Source organism: Anas platyrhynchos, chromosome 10 (assembly GCF_047663525.1).
Source record: "Anas platyrhynchos isolate ZD024472 breed Pekin duck chromosome 10, IASCAAS_PekinDuck_T2T, whole genome shotgun sequence".
In the NCBI taxonomy this organism is placed as follows: domain Eukaryota; kingdom Metazoa; phylum Chordata; class Aves; order Anseriformes; family Anatidae; genus Anas; species Anas platyrhynchos.
The window spans coordinates 11,179,410-11,204,382 of record NC_092596.1 but is presented as its reverse complement, the minus strand read 5'-3'; the positions used below and the strand labels follow the sequence as shown (position 1 = coordinate 11,204,382).

General features: G+C 40.0%; 1 protein-coding gene across 7 annotated transcripts in view; it reads left to right on the top strand.

The window, feature by feature from the left end:
* AFF2 (ALF transcription elongation factor 2) overlaps positions 1–24,973 on the top strand; it is a 357,089-nt gene that overhangs the window by 81,843 nt on the left and 250,273 nt on the right. For 3 of the 7 annotated variants that reach the window (XM_038184636.2, XM_038184635.2, XM_038184634.2), the window contains exon 1: positions 9,217–9,368. The exons of the other annotated variants lie outside the window; for them this stretch is intronic. In XM_038184636.2, coding sequence (XP_038040564.2) covers positions 9,232–9,368 — 137 coding nt within the window. In that variant the 5' untranslated portion in view covers positions 9,217–9,231. Of the gene's footprint in view, positions 1–9,216; positions 9,369–24,973 lie in introns of those variants that run through there. 7 annotated transcript variants of the gene reach the window in all.

Genomic DNA, 24,973 nt, shown 5'->3' with positions numbered 1-24,973 from the left:
ATCAAAACATAACACATTTATTTCTGGCTTAGAAGAAAAAATGTTTGTTGGGATATCTTGGTGTTTACAGCCTGTTTTCATCATCTGTCCAGGATTTTTTAAAAGGGGCTGTTGTGAAGCTGGTTTGAAGAGGCTCAAAGCACAGTTGATGTATCTTTTACTACAGTGTCAGTAGAAAAGGCTGGCTGAATGCTGCCATGGCCTTTAGATCTTGGTTCCACAAGCTCACAGTGCAGATCAGGTGAACCGCTGTACCTCATAGAGCAAAAGAAACTGAAACCATGGATCTTTGCCACAAATCTACATGGCACATGGCCAGTTAAGAGCTGAAATAGGTCGGTATTAGCAGTAGGGAAGTCTGAAAATGTTCTAATCATACCTATCCCAGCAGGGCTCTTAGTGCAATGACAAGACAATCGTCGTGACAGACTGAGAACTTTCTTCTTTAGACGCACACCAAAACAGGGGAGTTCAAAAGGGTGGGAGGCTGAGGAAAAGAGAGAAAAAAAGCTTTAACTCTGCTGATGTGGCTTCTTTAATTTGCTGTCAGTGATGCCACCAATGTTAATTCTGGCAGGGTTAATTATGAGAAATTAAAAAGCCGCTCAGAACAGACTGTACCCTTCGTACTCCAATAAAGAGGCAGCTCTGGCGTGAGAAAATTTCTTCATTAATATACATCCCCAAAGGGCTACCGCGTACAGCTTTCTGAATATGAATCATAAACTCCCAGGGACCCTGCAGGAAGCAGGGGAGATAGGATTCAGAGGAGATTGACTGTGTTACTTTTACTGCTTCAGGAGAATGACGCTCAGGCTGGCAGGAAATCACCATGCCAGTGACATTTGGAAAGAAGAATTTATTAATTTGCATGTTGGCATGTACAAGCTTTGAAATACAGCTTTAAATGTGTTGCGTACAGCCCCTGCTGTATCAATGTTCTGTGCGTCAGTCTGTAATGCATACAGCTGTTAACATGGAGCTTAGCATAAGCATTGTAATTGTTTACCATTTCGTATTTTGCAAAAATGGCTTTAGGGCAGGCATTTATTTCTCAGGAAAATTTCACCAGCTTCTCCCTAACTAGGCACTATATACCCTTAACCTAATACTTTATACTAAATGGCAATCTGGTTGCACTGGATACATTGCAGAAAGTAAACCGAGAGGAATACCACGTACAAATTGTGCAGCTCTAAAATATAAGCTGAAAAAAAGAATGTGTCCCAAAACAATAATCCATAATTTATGCTAGTCTAACTTGGCAAAGCCGCATTACCAAGCAAATATAAGTGCAAATGGAGCCAGAAAAAAAAAAAAAAAAAAAAAAAAAAAGGTGAAATACCTTAGTGGTATTAACTTTCAGCAGAAATAAAGCTCTATTGTTAAAAAAAATAAAAAAAATAAAAATAAAAAAAAATTATGCACTCAGGCCATTTGCAGTGTAACTCTGATGCTGACAGGGTGTTCCAAAGTGCTGGTGCAATTTTGAAGTCTCTTCCCAGGAAAGGTATTATGATCTGTAAGTCATTACTGCAAAGAAAGCAGTTCAACAAAGTTAACTTACAGCACTGAGGTCTGAAAGGAGGCCAGAGAATTAATTCTCATAAGAAAACAAGTCTTTTTTCTCCTCTGCTATACAGCAAAGCACCAATATACAGTGTGCAACCTTTCATTCAAGATTCTCAACAAGCTTCACAAACATTAATTAATTAACTTTAATAGCAGCTACGGTCCATGAGTATTATTTTGAAATGTGTTGTAAATGGTCATTCAGAGGACTGATAAAAATCAATTGAGGTGGACCTCTAAGGAAAATGAACCAGATTATTTATAGCGGTTGAGAGTACTTGAGGACAACCTCTTAGGAGAAGATGTTACTTAAGCAGATTGCCTTTTCAGGCAGGTTACATTGTAAATTGCTGTTGCCATTACCAGTGTAACTTGGTGCAGAAGCAGTTTGGAGAATGGTGTTAGGACTTGTGGGGAAAATTCTGTGCAGCTGCAGTCACTTGTTAGCATGCTGGGATCTCTGTTTTGGTGGCTTTTTCAATACCAAATTAACTCTGCTTATCGATAGTCTTTTGTTTTTCTAGTTTCTTTGTTAACATGGAGCTAGAGGTACAGGTAGACAAAGTGACTTGCACAGGGCCGCCTAAACGCGACGTGATGCAGAACTGCTGTGACTGAGGAACAAAGTCAGAAACCCCCATTGCCGTTTTCTTTGTTCTAATGTCGGAATCCCGCGTTTCACCTATATAGCTAAACATCTGCTATCAAAACTAAGGGAAAGATTAGGTATGTGCTATAAAAATGGCATTTCCTTTGCCACTGAAAAATGACTTTAACATTTCCAGGAATAAAGACCTCCTTTGTTTTTTCTGATTCTAATCCCTGTCTCCGATTTCACCTTAGAAGTGTGTGTCCCTCCCAAACCCTGAATCCCTGCTGTCACCAGCTGTGCATTTGTTGGCAGAAAGCCACTTATCAATGTTAAGGATGAACTTTGAGGCTCATTGAATCATTCATTGTAATCCTCATGTAACAAACATAACATTTCAGCAAGATTTCTAATTACCTTTTGACTGTTTTTTTTCATAACGCCCTGTTGCTGTTGGAATGGCTCTGATGGCATACACAGAAATAACATCAGACTGTAAATCTATTGACTGGAGCAGTGGTAGGAAGAAAAAATGTAGAAGGGGGAGAAGGTCACTTTTATAATTAGTGTAATATATCAACGTGCTAGGAAGCTGAAATGGAAGAAGTTGTTAGAAATGGAAATTTGACTGAAAGGGAAAGTTCATCTGCGCGTATCTTCTTCCCCGCTTCCCTTCTTCTACCCTTACTCTCCAGAGCAGCCCGTCTGACAGCTCCTGGATATACTGTTCTCATAGCCTGACTTTGCAACCCAATACGAGGGTTCATACCCAGCTGCAGGACAACAGCTTTAAAATATTCACATAGCAGAGATGGGTGCTATTCTCAAATGACTCCAAACCGGTGCTTCCAAAACCCTGAGGTGAGCAAAGCAGCAGGACTGGGCTATGCAGCTGTCTTCACCATATCTCATGCAGGTCTGCATAGATCAATTAAAGCCCCGTTTGTGCCCAGATCTTGCTAATTGGTGGTCACTGGCCACCCTGTAGTTCCCAGCTTTGAAAGGAAGAATAGCAGTATGTGCAAGTTTGAGATGCATGGTGAGTGTGGTCAGAATCTAGTCAGGTGAGATGAGCGTTGGGTGCTGGCATTGATATGCGTGGTATCCATTGGGAATCAATATACAGGCTATGGGATCGGGAATGGATGCCCTAAAACCCTTTCAAAATCTTTTGATTTCTAACAGTCTTTCCCAGACATCAGCGTATTATTTAGGCAAAGATCCTGAAAACTGCTCTGTTTCCAACTGAATTTTTCATCTAAAATGCAGCTCACTTGCAACTTGTTACTGTCTAAAGAGAATGCTAACACTGCCACATTTCCTCATTAGCTTTGCATAAGACAGACTCCTGTGTCACAGCTGATGGAGCCTTTATGAGCCTTTTAGCCAAATGACTGATGTTTCCCTCGTTATGTCAGATCTGAGGGCACTGCTGGCATCTTTCTTTATTCGCTGTCTAACACCATCAATCGAGCAGCTGCCATGCACCCATGATCAGGCTGATTATTAAAATGTGCTCAGGAGGCTGCCGACACCAATTTTCTTTCATCTGAAGAGGCCAATATACACTGGCTCAAGCCGACAGTTATGTACATGGAATATTTAGTGCAGGAACCAGCAGGTAAGACTGAGGCTGATTCTTTACAATCTGGATCCAGTCCATGGGAATTATCATTAAGATGTTGTAGAAACAATGGGGATGTTTTTGTTTTCCTCTCCCCTTTTAAAATAGGAATGCAGCTCTCTGTTGGAGCGTACTTTTGCTATGACAGTCCTTCCTCATACACCCAGGTGTCCCTGGTGAGGAGAGGTCACAGCCATTGAAGAGCTCATTAAACCTGAATCCTGCTAAAACCAGCCCCTTGTGTGGTTGCTCACCCCAAAGGTTTATAATACCAGTTTTGCTCTGCTGTCTCTTCATTCACCGATATGTCAGTCTCCTTAAGGGAGACAGCCCCTGCCTTCCTCATGCTAATAGTTAAAAAAAAAAAAAAAAAAAAAAAGCCTTCTGCAAACACTGTAGTTCAGAGCCATGGGCTGACCCAGCTTGTCAGGGATTGATCAGGAGCTCAGGCTCACCTGGAGCTTCCCTTCCAACAGCAAACACAGCAGCTTGGCCATGTGTGCAGGTGTGCAGCTAGGAACTCTTCTGATAACCCGCTTTTGCCTTTGGGGTCTCTAATCTTGAATTCTTCATCTCCAAATAGTAAGTTCAAGCCTTTATTTCTATTGCACTTGTCATGGTGATATTTAAGGACAAGCTGGGAGGAACTGATTGGTTTTTGTTTGCTTTTATCCCAGGGTCATATGTTTTTTAAAAGAATATTTTGAGTTCAGTGGTTATCAAATGTGGTTTTCTTTTAGTACAGCAGCATGGCCACATGTGAAAAAAGGGGACAATTAAATCCATGTCATAGTGGTTTATACATAGGTTCTTGTATACCTAAGTGTAGCATAGGGGAGAGGGAAGGGAAAAGTCTTGTGTGTGTGTCTGAGCAAATGAGGCAAGGGGGGCTATCATTCCAGAAAAAAAACAATATTCAGCTGCCTGTATTCCTTGGGGACGGGGATCCCTCACAGCCCCCATGATAATCAAAACCACTGTAAAGCTCTCAATACCGCTAATTAGCTACATAACACTGCAGAGCATTTAACACTTTTATTGTCTGTCTCAAGTTCACACCCAAGAGGTTATTTCTCTTGAAGAACCCCCTCTCCTTGGGGAGAGAGACTAGAAAGGGCCAGATGAGAGCGACTGAATTACAAGGCGCTGAGCGTGAAGCCCCGGTTACTTTGACACAGGTTTTGTTCCTGAGCTGCCAGTAGGGTTTGCTGCGAGAGCTGGTGTAGGGACTTGTCGTAAAGAAGACAATCACAAAAATAATGTTTATGGTTTCATATCTCCAAACAGCTGTGTCTGTGTTGCCTTTACGGCAGGAATTTTGTGTGGCTGAGGGTGTGTGCGTGTCTGTGTATGGTGCGTGAGCTGAAAATTCAAAGAGCAAAGTCCCAAGCGGTTTTTAATCTTGTTCTGTGAACACTACAGAATCAACACAAATTCGAAGAGCAAGATATTCTGTGGTATTAAGTGAATACATTTTTCATGGCCCACCTGCTAGTGTAACTAATTAACAGCCATTCTCATTAATTACATTGATCAGGATCATAAAATAATTTCAAATTGCTGAACATGATCAACAGGAGTAAAATGGTTTCACTTTAATCCCTTAATGATTTTTTCATGATTAATCAAACAAAATATATGTAGTTATTTGATCCATTTTTTTCTTCTTGGAACTGCAACGCAGGGCAATTACAGTAGACATAAAGTTGATGCAAACAGAACTACATTTCATCCAGTAGCTAATTAAGCAATAAGGCACGATAGGATGGGGGGGTGTGATTGTGAGAAAATCACCCCCCTGAGGAGTTTAAAAAAAAGTACACATGAGGACCTCTGCTCCCCAGGAACCTGATTGTCTTCCTATAACCACATACCCTGCAATTGCCTTCTTGCTAGCAGGAAGTTCTTTAGGATTTCATACAGAACTGAATTAAGGGGGAAAACATCTTGCCACAATCTGATCAGAGAAATGCTGCGCTGCAGTTTGTGTCTAACTGTGAGGCTCACCAAATCAGATACCATTTACAAGGCATAAATACACAGTAGCCAGCTTCTCCTGCCAGTTCCTTGGATGCTGTATAGATCTCTTTGACAGTACGTAGCCCTTTTTTGATGAGCAAACTGAGATGGCCTTCATTCGCATTAGCTTCACCCAATTGATAAACCATGAACTCAGGCTGTTGAAGTGGACTTGACGCTAAATGGTGGTGCTTAAACTATCAGGAAGCTTCATTATATGTATGTGCACCAAATAACATGGGAATCCTGAAAAAGGCTCACAGTGATGTTTGTCATCATTTATGATATTGTTATTACTCCTCATTATCTGGAATTACAGAGACATTAACGGTGTTTTGAATGGTCACAGAATTAGAATGGTTTATAGCCGTACTGAGATAGCAGCATGTTTCTGTACATAGTAATTCATAGACGTTACTTAGATATATTAAAAAAAAAAAGAAAAAAAAGGCATAATTTCTGATGCTTAGTTATGGGCACATGAGCTCAGTCTCCCAGTTTTGGAGACCCTAGTACTCGGGTGCCTCCAGAGGCTGAAGGTTCACATCTCCTCTCATGGAAAAGCAGGCCTGGTAGCCACCAGTGTCTGTCCCTGTACCAGGAGGAGATGTGGCTGACTTCTGCTGGGGACAGGAGCTGGAGGGGCTATGGGGGGAGCACCTGGTGCTCCAGCCACCCCCTCCTGTCCAGGCACCTCTGAGCGGTGCCGCCTGGGTGCCCTTGGGTGGGCTGCCCCAGCCCTCCATGCCCTCAGGAGAAAGCAGTCGGGGCGTTCTGTATTCCCACTGGTTCTGAGCAGCCCGGTAATTCCCTGACTTGCTCTTGTGAAAACTCCACCAGCCAGACGTTTTGTACTTAAGGCTGCTTGGAGATTTTTTCCTGATTTGATGGCTTGCGGTTGGACTTACTGTGGCTTACCCAGCAACAGAAATACAATAATGTAGTCTGTCATGATAATGCTTTCTGTGTGGTCATAAAGATCCACGGTATTTAACCTAGTTTTGCATGAAATAACTAGATTTAGATCAATCACAGTCATTTTGTAGAAGAGAGAGAATATTAACTTGGTCTTGAAATGTGATTAATTCCAATTTGCTGTTTTCAAAGATAAGCGATGCTCACAATCCTGTTAATTAAAAAATTTGGAGTTTCCCATTTTACTTCATGCACTATTTTTTAATGAAATAAGTTTGTCTTTTTCCTTCTTATTATGACTGATGCTTGGCTCAACATGCCACAGGCTTCCTGAAGGAAAAGTAGCGTGTACTTGTTGTGACCCTACGAAATGAAGATAAATGGTCTTATACAAGATGCATTATGGGCTTTATGACATGCATAAATATATAGTAGATTGTATCCTTTCCATAAAAATGTTTGTAGATTGCTAATATTGTGTTTTAATGGAGTTTTGTTAACAGGATGACAAATAGTAAAAATATGTAGGCACTGAAACAGGGTCCCAGATCCGTGTGCTGTTCGCTCACCTGTCAGCAATTGCTGCTTCTCAAACAACAGTCTGACTTGACCTTGCTAAATATTCATTTCATGTCTCCACCACTGCTTGATTAAGTCAGGCAACTTTCTGCGTGTAGCTGCACTTGGCATCAATCTGACTGCCATGTGGAAACACTTTTTTGGTCAAGGTTAGGAATGAGCAAGACCTTGTTAAAAACTAAACAAGCATGGGACTTAGGAGATTTGCATGGTCTAGAAACACTGGTTTCTTGTGAGAACTACTGGTTTCACATCTTATCTTTAGTCCACAGCAGTTGTCAGGCCTGCATTATATATTAAGAAGAGGAAATGTCAGTTATTAACATAGTGTAAATGCTCTAGCTAGGAATACAATGTGACCTTTAAACTAAAAACAGCCAAAAAGGGGAGGGGAAATAAAAGGTAAATTTACTTTATAATTGGCCTTAGTATTTTTATTGAGAGCGTTTGGCATTTGGATTTTACATCTTGCTTATGCTGCTAAGCTCAGCTGCTAATAAAAGCGATGATGACAAAACCAATAATCGTCCTTTAAAAAGAAGTTTTACTGCAGGGTGAGCGGATCCAGCACGCGGACATGCGGTGCATTTTCTGTTTGCTCCCACGATGCTCGGTCATTACATCTAAAGCCCGAGCTGAAAACCACCACGATTAACAAGCCACATGGTGCTGAAGCCCAAGTCCCTCGTTATTCGCCGGGCGGTGAGGCTCATCCTGAACATGCAGAAAGTTTGTGCCCCAAGTCCTTCGTGGTGCTCAGCTGAGTCACGTTACCTGACAGCAGCTTAGTGTCTGATCCTGTATCTTATTCTGGAAATAAATCTTAAAGCAGACTGTGTGTTTTTTATAATTGGATCATCTAATTATTGTAATTATTCAAGAAGGCGACAGGGTGTAAGAATGTTTATTCCTGTAAATATCCAGGTGTTTTGATCTTTTGAAGTAAGCAGCAGTCAGAGTTGATAAATGTCTTGGCTGGAATTTAGCAACACAATGAACCTCTGTATAGATATCCCACATGGTATCAATTGAAGCTCCATTTAAGACCTAATCGTTGGCCCATACAAGCAGAGGAAAGCTTGGCTAGACAGATGGAAAGAGCTGCTTTAAGAAGGGATCAGAAAAGGCATTGCTACTCGGCTGGCCTAAATCCACTAATCTGATGTTATTATTAGCGATAAGGAGCAGCGACCAGGATAAAATCTCATTCTCTGCAAATGTCATTTAAATAGGACTCTGATATTTTCCAGTCAAGTAGACAGGCTTTAGTCAAATAGTGAGCACTTTATTTGTAAATGCAGGAGGAAAAGAAAAGCTTTAGTTCAGCAAGTTCTTAAGATGTCAGCTTACCAGTATTGATTAATCGTTCAGCAGTGGCAGCTGCTTCTTTATTAAAAGCGTAGCTCTACATACAAAAGATATCAGATGTAGGAAATGTTTGTTGACAATTTACCTTTTCTCACAATGTGGCAAGAGCTCAATCTGTTACACATTCCCCTGCTTTCTGGCCTGCAACTCAGATAATACCCATGACAGAATTTATTAGTCCATCTGCACAAGGTAGATTGTGGCAGCCGGACCCTGCTGGAAATGTCACTCTGTCTGAGGCTGACCCACTCCCCGGTTCCTGGGAGAGGAATTAATTCACGCAGAGCCAGTGCTGGTTTAGGAAAAGCCTTCGCTTTGGCTGTGTTTGGATGTGCTTGGTGTGTAACAAAAATATGGCCCGATGATGGCAGAGCAAAGAACAAGAGCAGTGCCTGAATTTCACACAACGAGGCATACTATCCGAGATGCATCATTATTCGTTAGTGGGTTTGAATGTTTTAAAACCTTCAATTCCACCCGCTGCTGAATTAAATGCTTGGTCTAATGATTTGTCATGCCACACAGGCACCTGGGGAAGCATATGGGCATAGGGACTTACCCCACTATGCACAGAAAGAGGTTCCAAGATGAGTATTTTCTTCCATCTCCTAAAATGCGTTTCTCCTTTAGACTTAGGAGATGGCTCCCCATGCTGATTTTTGAGTGTCTGATCGTGTGGACTCCTTCAATGGAAAAAGACAGGTAATTAGCCACAGCCCAGGCTGAAATGAATCACCTTTGGAGTCCTCCCTTGCTGTTTAGTACAGGGGAAGTCTATGTGTTTAGTACAGACTGCAGTCATCTCATTTCTTGGGTCAGTAGAGCTAATAAAGTTGAATCCCACCATTAACTGATTGTGGAACAGTGGAAGCAAATATTGCACAGTGTACTAGGAGCACAAGCCAGGCTTATCCTTTAGCTTATATCTTCTTTTCTTGCCAAGTGCATAGCTGAGAAAAGAGAGTGTTGCTTTTCCAGGGGATTAGAAGGGATCTTAACTCGCATCATCATACATAATATCTTTTCTTATACTGTCAGTGCAGTTAATAACCAAATATTATTCTGGAAATTTGAATAAGTTTTGCTGTACACCACCCTTGACTGAATCTCCCGTTTCCTCTTTTGGCTTCCTCTTTCAGTCTGAGTTCTCCTGCCTTGTTATTCAGAAGTAAAGCAGTTTGACTGATACCCTCAGTTTGTCTGAATACCCCCTTCATCTTGCGGGGAGGCAGGGAAATTACAATAGATTTTAAACCACAAACTCATCTCACCTTTAGTAAAAATGTAGCTATTGGGGGGGTGGGGTGAGATTCTTTTTCTGTAATTACGGAATAGTGAGCGCTCCTATTCTTGGCTTAGTATACATTTTTTGTACTTCAAATACATATCTCATGCTAGTGTATGCTTAATGAATACGTGTCCAGCAGAGCTGTTCACATTAAGTGGAGCTGAAACTATTTGGTATCTGAGATATGTCTGAATAAACCAATTACGGATTTAACCAAATCTTCCCTGTCATGTCCAAGTCCTTGGGATGCAGTAAATTGTTTGATATCTTGTCCTCCTCCTTTTCATTTCTATGAATTTGCTTTATACATCAAGATGACTTCTAGTAGATATTAGATGTACGAGCTTGCTCTGAAATCCCAATTTGTAGTTATTAAGAGCTTCTCTTCAGATGAAAACCCAAATTCATTTTTGAGCTCCTTGAGGTGTTTACCTGTGATTAATTGTCCTGAACAGTTTTTGCAGCAGGTAATGAGATATTTGTTATTATTCCCTGATCCAATAACTGCAAATTTTCATAAAGATTTTGATAGTATTTATACTTCCAAAGTTTCAAAAAAGGAAATATCTATCAAATGCTCATGCAGACCAGAATTTTCTTGTCTTCTGTTGTTACCGAGACTGTGACACTGTTTGTCTCAACTGCCTGTAGGTATAGTTTGGGCTGTAGGTGTGCTGAGGCAGTAATTTATGGAGTCATCCAGCAGTAAATCCACCCATTGACCTTTGTTCCTCCTCTCCGACCATTTATGTTGAAGAACCCCACTGGGGCGGTCTGGTGGATTAATGGACGTCTCTGTGGTGTGTCAGGCATTTCTTTGCATTTAAAAATTGAGTTGAATTTTTAAATGGTGCTTAGAAAGCGGTATGTTTTTGCATTACTAACTCCGTTTATTTACTAATCTATTATTATAGAGACCTGCAGGTGATTGTACTGTATATTTTTGTCCAAGAGTTATAGTTTTAAAAGAAAATGGTTATTAATTGAGATGTCAATAAAATATTCAGTATTGATATTATGGTAAATTGAATAAATAGTTCTCTTATGTAGAAATTATTTTTTATAGGAAATACTTGAAAAGCATACATAGGCTCATTGGAGTCAAGGTTTTGAGTAACTTGCATGAGATAATTATGGCTCAGCTTTGGACATAAAAATTTCATGTTTGTCTTGCAAATGCCATTGCTGTTTTCTCATTAGCTGCTCCGAGCAGAAAGTGTTATTTAATCTCTGTAGTAGATATCCAGTGCTACCGGTGGTGGTGGGGCAGGCTGACCCAAAAGGAGAGTGCATTTGTTTAACTTGTGATTTGCCATCTCCAAACAGGGTAAAGCTCCAGAGTCCCCAGGTGAAAATCATGTTTTACTTAGCTCCGTGCTGTTTGTGTAGTCTAAAAAAAAAATAAACAAAAATCCAACCAACCAAAAAAATAAACCACATGTATTTTAATGCCATAATGTAGGAAATGAACTGATTGTTTAACCAGGACAATAGCACTTAGGCCCAAGTTCTGCCCTCTGGTATGTGTAAAAGTCCTTTGCTACCAGCAACACTTGCCCATGTGCAAGGCAGGGCAACAGCTGGTCTGAGCAAGAGTTAGGTGTGCCAGCTAGATTCCATTGGTCTCTTCGGTCCAAACTTCACAAATTTCACTTCTAATAGAAACCAATAGATTACATTATTAAGAACAGTCATTACTGGCCCCAAATATTTATTTTCAAATATCCAATATTTTAATTGTTAAGATAATGGAATGGGGGAGAGGAGGGAACTGAAACAACAAAGGATTTGTCCATCATTTTTATGTGGCTCCTCAAATACCATGCACGAGCTTACCTTTAGTAACTGCCTGTGGAGTCAAGAATTATTAATGTTTGGGGAATCTTCTTTCCCCTTTAATTAAGGGGCAGTGTTTAAAAGATATGAGTATGAGGGCCGCGCTTTATTGGGTTGGGCTCAATCTGAGAAGGACCTTCTGCCAGCAGTGACACCTTCTAGTGGCAGAGCTCCACAGCCTCCAGTAGCAAACGTTTGCAGGCTTGGACTAATGTGAAAGCACAGAGGGATCCTTTGCAATCCCAGCTGATGGGTTTTAAAGATGCAATTTAGTATTATTTTCTAAAACACACCTAGAACATAAAACGGTTTTGGTGTTAACTCCTAAGGACCACAGGAATGTAAATTGAGAGAGCTGTATTTATAAAATAAAAATAGGTGCTGGTCTGAAGTTGTCTGTTAGAGCAGAAATGAATTTTAAATTACATGTGCCTGAGGCTTTACCTTACTTGCCGTGGGCAAGGCAGATCCTCAAGCCGTGGCACTGTATGCACAACCATGCTACTAACAAAACACCACTTTGGGAATAACTGAACCTATACATTTTGTAAAGCTTTTCCTTCTGCCGAAAAAATATTATCAGATGATTTTTCTTGCTATCCTTCCTGCATTTTTACTCGTCATGCTCAAGTTAATGCAGAGTTAAACAGAAGGCTGAACTTCCACTCTGGCTGAAAGCGGTGCTCTGCTAATGCCATCTATGAATCTGAAGCTATGAGCCAGATTAATGGAAATGAGATGTTCCACTTTTCCACCAGCCCTAAAAGTGATTCCCTGCCTGGCGGGGTGAGTGCAGAGGAGACTTGCTTTCTGCTAGTGTAATTATAAAATCCAACCAGACCGGCAGCACTTGAAAATATCAGCTTCCAGAATCAGCAGAATCAAAATATCAGCCCAATCTTGCACATCCTACTTCTTATTTTTCTTGGAGCTCTTTAGTTAAGCTTGTATTTTTTAAAGGAGGATTAAAAAGAAGTTTTCTTATGCTGTTTATATATATATTTTTTAATTAGTAATCATATGTGGAAGCATGTAAGCAGGAAAAACAAACAAACAAACAAAAACCAACAATTATTTCTTTTGCTTACATGCTTTGCAGTGCCTGGTAAGCAGTATCCCTGCTTAAGCAGAAAGATGCTGCAGCATAGAGCTGTTGCCTTGAGTGGGTAAGGACAAGTTCAGGCCTTTCTTGTGTTGCTTTTGCCTCTGCTTCTTAGGAATATCAAATGTCTTTTGGCAATGGTAATATCGAATGATGAAACTAACACTGGAGAGTATAACATTTACAAAAATTCAGTAAAATAAAGAGCTCTAGAGATTTGATTCATAAGTCCTGAAAGCAAGCATAAAAAAAAAAAAAAAAAAAGCCCACATCCATGAATGTATGTTGAGCAGAAATGAAACATTTAGATTTTGCCTCTCTTTTTCTATTTGTGCCTTTAGGGGGCTGTAGTAGAGATGGAATACATAATGTATTGACAGGAGATATATATTCCACTTGTGAGTAAAGCTCTGAATCCTCTTGGCTTCACTGTTTCTGAATCATCATGTCTTTCCTCAGTGGAGAGATAAATATGGTATTCACTTCAACCCATTTAGCCCATTATTCATTTATATAAAGCAGGACCAATTAAGACATTCTTTTGTGTATTTGCACATTCTACATATGGAGCAAAAGGGAGTTAAAAATATCTGTTGCAGCAAGTGTGACAGGATGCTCTGTGAATACTGAGTACATTACTCCTGCAACTCCTCCGAGCAGTAAACTGACATTGTGCAACTGCTGAAACACACAACTAGACACGTGTGGGGTTTTTCTGGTGTGTGAGATTCAGAGTTGCCTACACGCTTACTCTTTCCATTTTCACAACTGCCTGCTACTGAGTAGACAGCGTACAGGCACAGCTCCTCACACGTGTGGAGAGGGAAAAGGGACCAAATAGTTTGAGGCAGTTGTCCTTATTCCAAGGGATATCCGTATTAGGTAGCGCTGGTGTATCAGAATGAATTATTTTATTGGAATTGCTTCTTTCTTTTGGAACATGTGTTTTGACTTTTTCCTGGTCTCTGAGAGTTTGAGAAGAGAATGAAGTTAAAATAAATAATAATAATAAAAAAGAAATTCCTGCTATAGCAGACTTAAGGAAAAAAGCCAAAATATACATTTTCAATTCCAACAACATTTCAGAGTGGTATAAGTCTCTGTTGGCTTAAGTGTTTCTTGGCACAAAATGCTGATTATATGTGTCTCAAGGAGACAATCAGCATGTTCATACAAAAGTCTCAATCCCTAAAACACAATAACATGTGGTTGCCACTAAAGATTTGCTGTCGAAATAGATAAGGAAAGTTCTTCTGGATTACGATATGGGGCTTTACATTGAAAAGCTTTGTTTTGCATTAAAAGGTAGTTTGTGGCATTGTGAAGTGATGAAATGGTATGCGGCATAATACGGTTTGAATGGAAAAGAAATACAGTAAGACATAAACTGGTTCGATGGTATTTTTCCCAGCAACGCAGTAATGTTTAACTCCTGCATTGCTGCCTGAAACAAGTCAGTCCAGCCTTTACTGGGGAAGATTTGGAGGCGTGCAGAGCTTTTGCCCAAGGCATCACGTGCTTGCCCCGTGGCTCAGGTGCAGATGGGCAGCTGCTGCTTCTGCAGAAGGGGCTGTCATGAGGGAGCCAGCAAAATGCCCCAGTGTTTTTCAGTGGCTCAGAACAAACATGAATAAATTTACTGTCTACCAGTGATGGTTTCAGGTGCATCACTTTGTCTTCTGTGTCTGTTAGGCTGTGTTTTGTATTTTCCACTGAAGATCCTTTCCAAACCTCTCTGTGTTGTAGCTGCAAACTCCAGCATCTTTCTGCGCACAAGGACGTGAATTTCACTGGGATACGTGCTGGAAGCTTCTGGTTTTGCAGCCTGGTGCTGTTCCTGTGACACGTGCTTTGGCCCCAGAAGAGGCCATTTTTGAGCAGGTCCAGCTCACTCAGCAGTGCATCGTGCGGGGCTGCAGAGGGGAAAGGCTGGAGGAGGCTTTGCTTTTCATCTTTTCTGGCAGTGCCTGTGCCAAACCTCCTGTCCCACTGTGCTGTAGCATATTGTCAAGAAAGACTTCCCATTTAAAGACTGCAAATGGCAGTGAATGCACTGGTTTTCTAGTTAAGTTGTTAAAATGGTTATTATTTGGTCATTGAAAACTGATGCTGCATAAACCAGTTTGAATTTGGCATCAGCTTCCAAGCACTGGATCTTGTTACGCCTTTTTGTGCTAGATTAAATACCCATCTGCTCTCAGAAATCTCTTCCCTGGGTAAGTATTCATAGTCTGTGATCAGGTTGCCTCTTAACCTTCTCCTTTATGAACTCAATAGACTGAGCTGTAGTCTCTCCTTGTAAGGCAAGTTTTTCCAGGCTCTCTAATCGCTCTTGTAGCTCTTTTCTGAATCCCTTCCAAGTGTTAGTGGAGGTAGGGAATAAACCAGCTAGGCAGGGGAGGCCTACTTTTGTTTGGCTGAGCAGTTCAGTATCAGGAATCATTCACTCCCATTGAGAAGGCTGAGAGGTACATCACAGCGAAGGAAAACAAACCAGCCTGTTTCATCTAGCAGATGTAGGGGAATTCATGCCTTTGTCAAGCACCGCTTCTCTCAAAAGACTTGTCTATTCAGTCATTAGCAGAAAATCAGATTAAACATAGAGTTTTTTCTCCTCCCTGTCCCTCCGTCACATATTTATTTCTGAACACATCCCATTGTTGACCTGTTGTGTCAGCTCTCACTACCTCTGGCCGTAAACAGTGTCTGGGTAAGGTTTCTCTGTGTCCTTTGTTTAATACCAAAATAAACATTACAGTGAGCAGGAGTGGTTCCCAACAGAAGCACCTTGATGACTGCATGATTTTACCTATCTTAAGGAAAATTTAAAAATAAAATATATTGGAGTGTGTTATTTTAAATATATGTAATGCATCCAGTTTTGCTAATCTCCTGCTTCTTACCAGCTCTTCATCGCAAAGCATCTGTATGCACAGCTGAGCTGACCTATTATTGTGGCCTTTCTGGCCCACTTCAGGGCACAAAGCAGTCATAGTTTATTATTTGATACAACTGTAAAACAGTGAGTTGTAAGTCTGTCTCCCTATTTGTCTCATTTCCTAAATAACAAAATACCTATATGCAGATGTGACTATATGCTTATGCCATACAGTTAAATGACTTATTGTTCTGAGGTTTGTTTGGTATAAATAACAAACGTGAGTGATCAAAGTTCTCAGTAAGGTCTTCATATTGATTGTATTGCCAGTGGTTTGTTTGTGCTGAGCATTTGGGACTTGATAGAAATACTTTGTTTATACGTTCTGCTTTAATACTACTCACGTTTAGATGTAATGCATTGTTAGGATGAAGCTTGAATTATTGAAGAATCACAACAACTAATCCTTGATAAAATCGGAATGCTTTAAAAACTTTAAGTGAATCCTGTGTCCTTCAGGTTATATGACCTAAAAATAAAAGTATGCAATAGGATTTAATAAAACATAGGCTACCCTTTGTGAGAGCTCTCTCAAGGCTTTTCAAGGAGTAAATGGTTACCATTACCAGAGGTAATGTACTTCATTTGCTTTCCTTAGAAGCTACTTTGATATTAAGAGAAACTCCTGTGCTAGGATTGGGATTTAAACTCCTGTAGGGTGTTCCCTCTTGTGCCCTTACAGACCACCAGCTTGTTTGGTTCTGAGTTCAATCGTATTACGGAACATCAAACTGAGTGTAATAATTTCAGTGTTTTTATTTATTTATTTTTAATTTTAATTTGTCCAGCCCCAGTAACAATTTTGAGATGTGTTGTGACTATAGAGTAGGTGATGATGCCTCTGTTCAGTTTCCCATAAAAAAAAAATCCTACATATATTAATAACTTTTTTCTCTAACCAGTTCTGCATTTTTAAGTGCAAATTTTTTTATTACAAATATGAAACCATACACGGTTTCTTTATTGTAGCACAGCTGTACTTGGCTCCCTAGAGTACTTCTCTGAACAGAGTTTCCCAAGGGAATAGCAGTACATGAGTGCTTTGAGGGTGAAGAGATTTTTTTTCTTAATATGTTTCTTAATAACAATTTAGTAGAAATATCTATGTAAAGAAGGTGCCGTTATTTTTATATATATACACACACACATATACATACATGTGACTGTGTATGTTTAAAAACATTTGTGTGTTGCATTGCCTATTTGGATGCGATTTTGATAACTGCTGCCTATCTGTTTGCAAAGTAAAGCCGTTGTTTGTATGCACCAAGGCCACATTTAGTGTTCCCTGAGGTCAGCAGAGAGCTTCCAGTTCTTTTTGAAGGGATTTAGTTGTGTGTGAAGGGGGAAAGGTGCTCCTAAAGACTGTCGAGCTGTGCTTAGGATAGAAGGAATAGAAACTGTGCTGGCTTGAGGTACTTCCCTTTAGGCTTCTGAGAGAGCTGATGACCCAGTGGAACTAGAAACAAATATATTGTCGCTGCGTCTGCAGCTTCAATTTCCATGTTGTATGATAAAATTATAGCCCATTACACTCATTGCTTCATTTGTGAGCCACTTTTCCTCTCCTTGCTTTAAAATGCTGCGACAGTTTCAAACAAAAGGTACCTATTTGCCTCCTGGGTTTCTCAAGCACTTAGATGTACCATTTTTACATGATATGTTTCTCTTAAATTTCCCCCACTGGTAGCTCAGGTGGTGAAAAGTGTAAGCTGGGGGCATTTAAGAAACTGGTGCAGTGCAGACACATCTACACATACATACCTGCTCTGAAATCTTGCTCGGTTTAACAAAAAACAAAAACAAAAACAAAAGAAAACAGAGAAGACATCCTCTTTGATGTTTGACACCAGAGCCTCGTGTTGACTACTGAAGTTATGAGTGCTTAGTGTAAACATCACCCCTTTTCCCCTTGCTTTTGGCACTAAGAAATGCCATCGTTGTGCTAATGTATGGATTTCTTCTCTTTGGTGTAGCAGACAACTTCCATTTCAAGGCAGGAATATGGCAGCTTTTTGTTAGAGAGGTACAGTGGTTTCATTTATTTGTAAGTGTAAAACAGCCTGGAGTTTCAGCAGGTACCGTTCCTCCTAGGATTTGTTTAACTGGACTTGGTGTACGCACAGAACTAGCAGGTAAATGTGTTAAGTATTCATGTTGGACACTGGTTTCTAAAGTAAAAACAAAAACAGTTCGACAGCAGTCTATCAGGGACAAGAGAGAGATAAGAAATTTTCCCTCTAGTTGATGAGTGAGGCATTATATCCTGACCTGCCTATTTTAGGTGCTTATCAGTTACTTAGCTGACAATAGGTATGCTGTAGTATCTCACATTATACGCTACTGCACCAATAATAACAGTCTTTCTATTTCTCACAAATTATGATTATTACCCAACTTCTGATGACTGTTCTGTTTGCCTGGTCTTTTCCCTGGAAAGCTCTTTTTGCTGTCATAGGTCTCTGCATGCTTCCCCACAATCCTGCTGCTCTCCAATGGGGTTCTGTCAGCGTGCGCTGGTTTAGCAGGATAATTTGCTTTCCTGGCATGTTTTGCTCGTCCATGGGGACAGGCTGCTCAAAAGAAAAGAGACCTAACCTGGTGCATCAAGATGCAGAAACTAGTAACTATCATTAGTTCTGAGTTCGAACCTCCAGGCGCTGAACTGCACGGTCTTCAGGAATAGTAAGATTGATGTGTCTGTTGCTAGTTTAACATGCCAGCCTAGCCTGCTTCCAAACTGAGTTGTAGCGTTATTATCCGCCAGTGACAGATATGCGCAGCGATGCTGATCTTTGACCTGCATAAAATAAGTCAAAGGAACAAAGCAAAACTTCAAAGAACTTGAGTGTGCCCAACACTTGCAAGCTTATGAGAACAATATTCTGTTAGCATCGGTACTGCAGAGATTTAATCGTTTCATCTGTACCTTAGCATGTTCTTGTAATTACAAATCAGACCATCTTTAATTTTAGGGCTAGAATTTTCTTCTCCTTTTTATTTCTTAGAAACCAATATTGTATTTTGATTTTTTTTTAAACCATTTTGCGTATCACATACTGGATTTATCACGGAAATATGTGTTGTGTATGTAATTAGTAAAGGGTATATACAGTCCTTTTTTTCCGTTTGTTTGTTTGGGCTTTTTTTTTTTTTTGGTTCAGAAAGAAAAAGTCATTTGAGCCAGCTGCAGTAAAATTTTCCTGATTCAGATTAATGATCAGGAGAGTGATTGCAAATTCCAGAATTTTCTGATGTAGGGAGCCAGGAAACAGCAATAAAACCCAGAACAAATGCATCCTATAATGTACTTTGTTCATTTATTTCATACCATAAGGATAGTTTTGTTTTAATTATTTATGATAATAAACTTCTGAGTGAAGGCATTCTGCTATATTTTGTAATGATAATGAAACTTGAGTGATGCAGGGCCTCTCCCCAGCATCCTGATATTAAACGTGTCTTGCAAACAAAATAAGGAGTTGGTCATATGCTCTTTTAGGGTTTTGAGTTTTTTTTTTGTTGCTATTTAAGTAGGGGCTGAAAGCTTGTTTTCTGCTTCCCTCCTGTTGCTCCCTTCCCCTCCAGATAAAACAGGGCCCTAATGCTGTTTCATGCATCAGAAATTCACACTGTTAAAAAGAAGCTCTTAATTAAGGCACAGGATCGTGCACTTCTTAATGTATGAGAGCTCACAGAAAGCATCTTGAAGACCTTTCCAAACATCCTGTGTAAGCGTGTATAGGGAGCATCAAAAATTTTGCCCACTGGCTGCCTTTATTGTTGTACCAAGTGGGAAAAAAAAAAAAAAGGAGGAGTCGAAAATACAATTAAAAAGGCCTTTACAAGTCACCTGTGAAGTCTTTATGTGCAGATTATGGCATAGGCAACTCAGCTTCTACAGGAGTTCATTTCTAGTGGCATGATTTTTTTTTCCCCTCTCACTAGTGATCTATTTAAGCAAAAGCTATTGAAGCAAAAGGCATTTCCTAGGGAATTAATGATCGGATGGGAGGAGTTGATAACCCATAGTAGAAGTGAGGGCCATTTATCCCAGCCCATCATTAGTCTTCAGAAAATGCCCTGTACAGAGGTCACTGATTTACTTATATATATATATATTTTTTAAGCAAAAAAGGATAAAGAACAGTAACATTTGCTGCCTGCATTTTTAATGGTGCTCAGATACTGTGCTTATATTTAATTTGTTTGAACTTGGTGGATTGATAAGACGATATTCTGGACAATGCTTAACAACTTGATAAATATTAATGTATGGAGCATTTATCAAGAATTAAAGCCTTTCTACTAGCCAGCTGGAGTACTTTAATATTAGTTAGTATTCATTTGATAATTATTAGCCTCCTGAGTGCTAAAATTGAAGTCTTTTCTGGTGGTGGCCGTAGTGGTAGGAGGTAAGGGGACTAAACCAGGGCAGTGGGAAGTGGCTCCGCTCCCACTGCTGCCACTAATTCATCTTGTGTCTGTGAGTAAGTCATTTATCTCCTCGTGCCTCAGTTTCTCAATTTGTAATGCACATTGATAATGGCAATTACCCACTTAACTAGTATTTGCGCATTGTTCTGAAATAATTAATAGCTGTCAGGAGATCCTTTGTTCCCTGTCATTGTTATCAAATTTGTAAATATTAGCAACGGGGAAAGTGATTTATCCAGTGCACCACAGGTTTTCATTACTCAGTGAGGTGGGCAGTCCTATCTTGCCTTTCCTGAGGATTTCTTTATGTATTATGAGACGTGGTCCCATGAAACGGTAAATCTTCTAAATCCAATCTTGCTACAAAACCTATTTAGACTAATATTCTGATGTGATTGTGCTGCAATACATTGAATTTTTAAATCCAGTGAATTTTTAGAGCAGGCAAATTCCATTTTATTGAAGAAAATACTCGGGATCTGTGCAGAACCGAGGAATGTAGTTGGCAGGGTTCCCTCAGGTGGGCTCACCCTTGGTGAGCTGAGCGGGCAGAGGTGCGATAGCTCGGCAAGCACGGGCAGAGGGCAGGCAGCAAAACACCAGCAGTCAGGAGGGAAGAATCCAAGGAGGCATGTAAGCAGCAGCTTTTGTATTTATAGAATATACTCCTCCTGCTGTTAATTTGGTACAATACGCGTTAAAAGAACATAAAACTGTAGCTCTGTCTTTTGACTGCTGCTTAATGTGTTTCGTACCTGGCCTGTGAATGTGAGGAGATGCACATGGCCACGACCAGATGACCTCCTTGGAGCTGAAATCACGAATTAAATGGTTTAAGTCATCAAAATCAGTGCAGGTAGACGTGGCTTTACATGTGGAGTCACGGGCATCGTTGTGAATGGTGCGTGGGCTGCTGTGGAGGCTGTTAGCACGTGGTACTTCGTGTCAGCTTTATTTTGGTTTGCTCCTGCCATCAGCTCTGGTAGGGCATGCTGTGAGGGGCACGTCTGGCCTTGGGAGGCCGCAGAAGGCCAGGCCAGGTCTGTCCAGGCCCTCGGTTTTCTCTCTTAGGCTTGTCTGAACCATAGGTGGGTGTTACGTGGCCATAAAATCAGCTCTGCAGGATTGTTTGCTTGAACAGATGTTACATTGGTTTTAGAGCTGTAATTATTCTTTATTTATGTCTAGTTGCTTGAAACTGACATTTAAAGAATGACAGGTTCTGTGGGTAATACTGAAATGTGGTGGTTTTTCTCCTTTTTTTTTTTTTTTTGAATTACATACAGTATGTTAAGTTAATGTGAGGAGAATAATCCGTGTTCTAAAACTCAGAGAATCCTTCCTAGACCGACAGTAATATACACATTTTTTAGGCTTTCAGTGTAGCAATGCAAGACTTTCAAGTGGAAAATTGTTAATTTACTATAATGAATTGAAACGTGAAAAAACAAATATTTAGTTAATTGCCTCATAAATCTGTCTGTTACTATCAGTGGAATTAAATTGATAAACAGTTCTTTAAAATTAATTTCCACATGGCAATGTGCAGATTTTATTTTATTCAAACCCCATTAGGTATTTGTATGAAAGAAAACATGAATTTATATTTCTGTCACATTAAAGAGCGTGTGTGACAAAACACACATTTCCTACCATGGATACTGAGGCTTTAATACATTTGGCATAATGAGCAGTGCTAGATGCTAGTTATTTTCGATGCAATACCAGCTGAAAAGTGAAAGTGCATCACACTTTTATGATTGTATCATGTCACTTTACTGTCAACACACCTTAACTCATCAGCCGTTTGCTTTTGGGGTCAGGAGAGCACAGATGTGATGCATGAAAGTCACATAATATTTGGGGCTGAGAGGTGAGGAGAAAGGGATGCTCTTCCAATGGCCCTGTTGAGCTTATTTCTGGTGCCTGTACAGGTGGAGGCTCCGGGTGAGAGGAGGAGGAGGAGGTCCGTGTTTCACATTCCTGGGCCCCAGTTGCCTCTGCAGGCCCGGCTTTTCCAGATTCAAGCCTGCTGCAGTAGCACTTGTGGGTACTTGGTATAAAAGGAAGCTGGCAAGCTGAGTGCTGTTGTACTTTAATCACCTAATGTCATTATGCCCTGTGCAGTATCAGTTTTTCAAAGTAAGTGGGGCACTACACAAAATTAAATCATTTGATACGCTCCCTCCTTGCAGCAAATGCAATAAGAACATCCTTGCCTACCTCTCCCAGTGACATTCAGCAGGAGAAAACCTGTCTCACTGCGTATGACCCAATGTTCTGGAAACGCACATAAAGATAATTCCTTCTTGCTGGATGGTGTTGTTAGTTATACTTAAAATTCAACTCGATGGTTGTCATCTCGGAATTTAGTGGTGGATGAATGGTTGCAAGTTACAGCTGGTCTCATGGTGAAGTTTGATGTCTGGGAGTCAGGACGCCTCAGTTTAATTCCCACAGCTGTCTCTTGCTTCTTGAATGACCTTAGTCAACTTACTTGAACTTTCATTCCCTCAGTTGTTTTGCTTGAAATCAGTAGTTACTCCTTCCCACAGGCATAGTCGGGCATGACTTGTGCTGATTTCTAAAGAGCTTTGAGATCCCCCAAAGAAGCCAGCTAGAGGGACAAAATATTATGGTAACGATGGCCTTTAAGACATCAGAGGAAGGAGGCTGCAAACACATTTTCATTTAGCTTTAATAATACTTTAATAATCAAAAGAAGAAATGTAATGTTTAATATTTAAACAAAATCGCATTCACTTTCTTCTCATGTTAAGTGAGTATTAAAGCAGGATGGAAGCTAGTTTACATATTTTTACACTAGACTTTTTTATTATTAAATACTGAAATGTGCTGGAGCTGGCCAACCTCCAATGGATATGACTCACTAACATTGCATTTTAATATTTGCAAGTCACACAGTATGTTTCTATTAGACAAATGGTTGATGGTAAGGAATTCAAAGAGGATGCACTTTTATTAAATAACATGTTGTCTTCATGTAATGAAAATAAATAGCATTATTTATTTGCTGATTGACAGCAGCAGGGACAAAAGTACTTATAAAGGGTTTGTAGTGTAAATAACTGCTATTCAGGATGCAGTAATCCATGTGTCTGGTCTTGAAAATGCAAGATATAGTTAGTGTCGTGGGATACGCGTCTGAGATTCTCTGCAGACTGAAGAGAACCAGAGCTTCCTGTCCACCTGCTTGTAATAAATGTAGATGCCCCAAAATACAAATGTGAATTCCCTTCTCACATATCCGATAAAATGCAAACATTGTTAAATCAATCAGGTTTTTGGACCTGTATGAATGGTGAACTTAGTTTGAGATAAAGTGATAATTTTTGGATGAGCTGTGAAACTCCTTGCAACAGGATATTCTGTTTGAAAGCGTTAAGGATGTTAATACAAAGATATCAGATCCTTTGTGCTTAACATTTAGCTATGGGTGTCAAAAATTTCTCAAGGCAGAGGTGATATTTTGGGGGAATGCTCTGCTCTGTTCCTAGGTGGTTTGCTAGGCATTGCTGTTGGCCATTGTAAGAGGCAGAATGGGTTAGAGCTTTGGTCTTACTTTGTTCTGGGAATTTGGCCCTAAATGGCCATGTTTTCTTTGTAGTGGTGTTCCTGTCATTCATGAAATCATTTATACATGTAAATAATACATGTGAAATTTCAAGTACATAATTGGGGAAACAGTTTCTGTTTGGCTCTGGAAATTACAGTACTTGGATAATCATTTGTATCACACCCACCTTAAAAAGGAATCAGATTTCAGACATGAGGTTGTAGATTTGGTCAGTTTAAATACGATTATGTTATGATTTTGCCCTACCTGAAGAAATTATTTTACATTTTTTTAAGTGATCATTTTTAGCTTTCAAATCCAAGGGCAAATTTCAAACGTGTTTTTAAACTTTTGGCAGTGGATAAAGAACTTCTGTTAGCATGTGGAATATAGCTAGTTTGTACGAAAAAGTTGCTGTTGCTTAGAACTGGCAGTGTTAAAAGACCTGGCTTCTTTGTCATTATTAAAAGGCTAGGTCCCATCCAGCCGTCATTGAAATCACTGGGAAAATTGCCAGTAGCATCAGCTGAAGTTGAACTGTGCCCTTAGAGAGGATGTAAACCTCAGCACTGCTGGCGAACTTTGTGCTGCTTTGGTTAAATTATTTTGTCATACTTTATACTTGGTTTATTAATGAGAAATAAACATTGTGTGCTAAGACATGAGCGGTATTTGTTATAGATTATCTTCCTCACTAGAAGCCAAAGATAGTGGTAATCCATTGATCTGCTGACTCTGTGTCTATTTAGGAAAAAATATCTGCAAAACATTATACTTTCTGAAGCTGTGTATAACAGGCACCTTATTGCTGTGAGGCATTTTAAGGTGTAGTGGAAGAAGGCTTGAAGTTTGGGATTTGAATAGTCAAGGTTCTTTCCAAGCTGATGACCAGTAAGTCTCGGGAAGCCACAAATTCATTGTGTCTCCTGCGTTTTGCTAGTGTCTGAGATAGGCAATATATTGATGACGGCACTGAAATGCATGTTTACTTGAATTTGAAATGAGAGCACCTTGAATTTATTTGACCATCTCTTCCTTTCCAGTAGATATTACTACAACAAATGGAGGCAATTATATGGGGTTTCAGCTGAGAGAAGAATAATTTATTAGAAAATAATTTCTCTAGCCA